The sequence below is a fragment of the Monodelphis domestica genome, chromosome 2 (assembly GCF_027887165.1).
Source record: "Monodelphis domestica isolate mMonDom1 chromosome 2, mMonDom1.pri, whole genome shotgun sequence".
NCBI classification, from domain to species: Eukaryota; Metazoa; Chordata; class Mammalia; order Didelphimorphia; family Didelphidae; genus Monodelphis; species Monodelphis domestica.
The window spans coordinates 264,122,543-264,128,227 of record NC_077228.1 but is presented as its reverse complement, the minus strand read 5'-3'; the positions used below and the strand labels follow the sequence as shown (position 1 = coordinate 264,128,227).

General features: G+C 33.7%; 1 protein-coding gene across 1 annotated transcript; it reads right to left on the bottom strand.

The window, feature by feature from the left end:
• Positions 1 to 2,775: 2,775 nt before the first annotated feature.
• On the bottom strand, positions 2,776 to 3,735 carry monDomV1R1212 (vomeronasal 1 receptor monDomV1R1212). Its single transcript, NM_001166794.1, has one exon. The coding sequence runs from the start codon at positions 3,733 to 3,735 to the stop codon at positions 2,776 to 2,778; it is 960 nt and encodes a 319-aa protein (NP_001160266.1).
• Between the last annotated feature and the right edge of the window lie 1,950 nt (positions 3,736 to 5,685).

Here is a 5,685-nt window from a genome sequence, read left to right as displayed (position 1 = left end):
TGATTTTGCAGTTCATTATTACTACTTTCTTATTCCATGATCATTTTTTTTCAATTTGCAGGCCAATCAGACTCTCAGAAATTCAGGGGAAAAGCTCTTGTTTAGAAATATACATGTACAGACTAAGCAACAACTATCAATAAAGGCAAAATATAATAGATGTGGTTATTTACTTCTCAAAGGACAAAGTCTTCTCAATTCTGGGGGCTATCAATTACCAGCTGGATCTTGAGATCACTTCCTAGTTGGGCATAAAACTGTCACCTAGGTAAAAGGTCTAAGCATCAAATCCCTTTGGCTGAGTTTTTTGTTGTATTAGACCTTGAGAAGAAACTTTAAATGTATCTGTCCTATTCTAGAATATTTCTCTCCTAACATGGAAACAATTTTCCTAGGGACACTTTTCTACTACTGAAGAGAGAGTTTATTTTTTCTCTACCTCTGTTTTAATCCTTGTCTTTGCTACTTCACTCTCTCCTGTAGGCCTTCTTATTCCTGAAACACTACCCCATACTCACTAATAAGAACCATGCCCGATATTTTATTGAGAAAATAAAAACCATTCACCAACAGTTCCTTCCTTTCCCCTCCTTTTCATTTGATATCATTCAAATGTCTTTTCCCAACATCTCTCCTTAAAGTCAGACTCACATAATGATGGGATTATTCTTCTTCCCAAGGCAAACTCATCTACATGCACAAATAATCCTGTTCCATATTACTTGTTAAAAATGTATATGATCCTATGTGATCCTCTCTCAATTTTCTTCAATCTGACCTTTTTTATTAAACATTTTGTTAATGACTATAAATTTGCCCAGTTGTCACTCAGGTTCAAAAAACATTATCTTGGTCCACATCCCTTCTTTCTAATTTTCCACAATTCTCCTCTCTTCTATGCCTAAATTTCCTCAGAAGTCATCAGATAGTATTTGTCTCCCATTCTATATGCTCTCTCTCTCTCTCTCTCTCTCTCTCTCTCTCTCTCTCTCATTCTCCCCCTTCCTCACTGCCTCTCTTCCTTTCTTTAACTCTGTCTTTTTCTCTCTCTGTCTCTCTGTTTTGACCCAGTTACAATTCTGACTTCTGACTTAATCATTCAGTGAAAAGTGTTCTCTATAAAAATGATTATTAATCTCTAAATAGACTAAATCTATTAGTCTTTTTTTCAATTATCTTTATAACTTTTGGTGGTGTCAATTACCTTTTTGTCTAGAAACTCCCTTCTCTCCAGGTTTTCATGATGCTCTCTCCTGGTTCCCTTCTTAACTATCTGACCAGTCGTTCTTAACTTTTTTTACTCTATATTAATGTAGGTCATCTCTAATCACCTGACCATTCCAGGAGACTCTGTCAAGGGCCCTTTATTTACCTATGTATTTTATACATAATCCCATCAGCTTCAAGTAATTCAATTATCATGTCTTTCTTGATGAATCTCAGACTGGCTTATCTTTTCCCTAACATCCAGGTTTACATCTACTTCTATTAGATATCTTGAACTCTATGTCACACAGATATCTCAAACCCAACTGAACTTTTTTTCCTCTCAAATCATTCTTCTTTTCCTTCTTATTGCTATTGAGGATATCACCATCCAACAAGTTAGCCAGCATTACAACCCTGCATTAGATGTCATCTCCCTTTCACCTCCTATATCCAATATGTGACTTACTCTTTTAGATTTTATTTTCTTAAAGTATTTTGCCAATTCCCCCTTCTCTTCTCTGAAAAAGGGTATATACATCACATCATGCATGTATTGTAAGAGCCTCCTCATTAGTTTCTCTGCCTCAAGACTTTCACTACTCCAGTTCATCTTCCACTCAACTATCAAATATTTATTCTTAAAGCACAGGTCTGATCATATCATCCCTCTATTCAATAAATGCCATTTCTTTCTTATCACATAATTAAATGCAAAATCCTCTAAGTGTCATTCAATGTACCTCAATACCTAGGGCCTTCTGATCTTTCAAGATTTCTAAAACATTTAGTCCTATGCATATACAAGTGACACTGGGCTTTTTGTTGTTGCTCTCAAAAGATACTATATTTCTAAATTATATTCTTTTCCCATGACCCTTCCCTTGAATACATTTCATTTTTACCTACATTCTCTGTCTTCTCTCAAGACTCAAGAGAAATTCCACTCTATCTGCAATAGGCCATTTCCAGAACTGCTAAAATATGCCTGTTAAGTTTATGTCATATTTACACTAAGTATTTATTTTACATATTTCCATAGTTGCTTCAATGTTTTCTTTGGCATTAAAATGCAAGCTTCTTCAGGTCAGAAATGATATTTTTGTCTTTCTTTGTTTTGCTATCATTTAATGATATACTTTGCAGTTGATGATCATTCTATTGAATATTATAATATTGATATTATCCACTAAAGCAAGGAATTAAACCTAGGATTTTAACATTAATTCCAATGTTCTTACCACAATATCATGTAGCCTCTATAGAAGTGATGTCTTATTTCTAGTTGAAGCCTTTCATTTCACGAAGGAGGAAAATGTGGCATATAATGGTGATATGACCTACCAAGATGAGTTATCTAGTGAGAGTAAACTAAAAGGAGCCTGAATCCTCATGATAATCATTTTCACACTGAAGGGTGAAAGAGAAAGATACTTCATTTCCAATCCAGGTATGAGACAATAAATTCTTTCAAATGTGGTTTTATGAAATTCCATGTTTATAATCTATACTTTTTTTTCCTTTGACTGGAAAATCATAACACATGGAAGTATTGAGGTGAAATTAGAATCAATAATTGACTAATCCATTCACAAAATCCTTGTGATGTCTTTTTTCCTTCCCAGGTATAAAATGAAGTTTTCCAATACGACTATCACTGCCAATCAGCAATAAGGGAGAGAGGGCAGGATAACAACCACCAAAAAAGGCTCCAATTGTTTCTACCTCAACTTTTTTTTCAAAATGAAATGACACATATAAGGTGCAACAGTTGTTGATCCAGTAAAATAAAACAAAACAGCTCACAAGCAAGAGAATGGTCTGAGTGGCCTTGATTTCAGGGAAGGATCTAGAGGAATTGCTATTGCTATAAATGTGCTGCACTTGCTTGCTATGTCTATAGAGGAGAAGCACCATGTGGGTACTGGACAATGCCATAAGCAAATGAAAGATAAAGTCATGAAGAGTTAAAGCAAAGAAAAATGCAACAGCAGATTTGTTCTCTTTTGGTGCTCTTACCATGTAAAAATGCGCTATATAATTATATCTGGAAATATTGTCATTTTTTATTGCTTCGGTGCCTTCAATGACCCTGATATAGATCAATGCATTTGCTACCCAGACACAAAGGAAACAATGTAAAATATATTTGGGGGTTTTGACTTTGATCCTTGCCCACACAGAGTTGTTGGGACTGATGATGATGGCCTGGAACATGCTCAGAAGGCTTGTTGTGCATACAGAAAGTCCTCGGAAAATTCTGTAGATGTACATGACTAGTTGACACCCCAAATCATTCAAAATACTTCTCATCCCAAAACAATACATGATTTCTGGAATGCCTCTGGTAAAAAGTGTTGCCATATTGGCCAAAGTCAAATGAGCAAGAATCAAGTCCATGGGCTTCTTTTCTTGAGGCTTTTTGAAAGCAATATAACCATAAAGTATGAGGAGCAATGAATTCCCTACAGCACCAATGACACATTGAAAAAAGAAGGCCAAACCAAAGATCAGCTCACTAGATATCATTTGGCTTCAAGGAGTCAGTAGATCTGATACCCCAAAGAATGGAAGAGCCTAAAAAAAGGAAGAAATAGACAACCAAAAAAAAATAATGCAGTTGCATGACTTTCACAAACAAACCTTTGATGTTCCATTTCTTCCAGCTGTTGGAATATTGAAAATTGATTGAGTCCCATTTTTATAGTTAATAAGATCATAGATCTAGATATAGACATTAAAATAGTGACAAGGTATTATGATTGCCTCTCTTTGTAAATGAGGAATCTGAGATATAATGTAATAAATTTACTTGATAAATGTCACCAAAAGAGCAGAGTTGTTCATGCCTTTTTTAAAAATACACTATTCTACTTTTTTTTTCTTCTGGAAAAATACATTTCATATCTGTTGGAATCCACTGATTTCCTCAGATAATAGTTGCATTCTATTTTAACATTTAAAACAGATCAAATATTTCCTTAACAACAACAACAACAACAAAAATCAAAGTCTAGAGTCATAATAGTTTGCAAATGCCATGACACAAAGGCTTACCACAGGAAAAAAAAAATTACTGGATTTTTATCTCTTTCTGGACTTCCAATTTGCTCACAATTGTTCTTTCTCTCAGTACACAAGGCCCTCTAATTGGATAATTGTGCCTATCTTTACTGTGGGCATAATTGACATGTAATAATTTGGTGTATCAAATGCTTTCGTCTGGATTTTTTGTTTCCACCAGACTATACCTAAACCCTTCTATGATGTCACTAGTGTGTTTTTGGTAATAATAGTGATTTTGTGTATATGTTTCTAATTTTCTCTTGGGAAAGTTGAGAGAAATGATGGTGGAACTCAATAAAATAGGAGGCTGTATTAAATTGGAAAGAACAAGTTGAATTTTACTCATTTTACTTGGTTTTGATTTGCTGAAAATTATATATAAAGAGTAATTATCCTATTCCAATCCATTGCTTTACTGTGTTTCACAAAAATCCAGCACAAAAATATTATTATTATAAACATGTATATAATCGATCTATAAAAATATCTCCATGTATCAGTACTTGATATAAAACTCAACTTAATAACCTCATTCATCCTTTTAAAGGATCATGCCTGATTTTTTAATAATACTAAAAGCTTGAAATAGACAGTAATGTTATTATTTCCCTGTAGGTCTCTCAAATTCATAATCATAGAATTTGTGAAATTAATTTTTCAAATTTAATTATTTCATCAAACATCATTTTCAAATGCCTGCTATATGTCATTCAAGGAGCTACATCTTGGAGATTTAGAAAAAGCAAAATAAAATTCATATTCTCAAGCATTTTATAATCTAATTGGAAACATCTTGTAAAAAAACAATGAATAAGCAAACTAGATACCAGAAAAGACTCAGATTTGGAAGATGGAGTATTCATTCACAAAACAAAAAGAAAACTGTCACCAGACCAGAGAGTTCCTAGGGAAGACAGTTATAAGGTGTAAGGAGATTTATAAAGGTGAGGTCAAACATTATGGAAAGTATTAAAGGCACTGGTGATAGAAAGTTACTGGACTTTATTGAGTAGGAAAGTGACTTATTCAGACTTCCACTTTGTAAGGTTGCTTTTTCAGTTGAGCAGAGCATGGATTTGAAGTGGGAAGAGATTTGAGGTATGGAAACTAACCAGAAGGCTATTGAAATAGTCCAGGCAGGAGGTAATGACCTAGATTTTAGCAAGTCAGAAGAGACTGGGTTTATATTCAATATATTTTATTAATGTAAAATGTAAAATAATTATGAAAAGACTGGATATTGGCCATGAGAGTAAGGAGGTGAGAATGATTCTTAGACAATCCATCTGGAAGCCAGGAAAAATGATTTTAGTTTCAAGAGTAGAATGGAAGTTATGAAGAATGGAAGTTTTAGGGGTAAAAATAATAAGTTTTATCTTTGAACATGTCAAGTTTAAAATGTCCATTTAACAA

Coding starts and splice junctions, on each gene's coding strand:
- monDomV1R1212 (NM_001166794.1), bottom strand. CDS start 3,735: ATGATATCTAGTGAGCTGATCTTTGGTTTGGCCTTCTTTTTTCAATGT.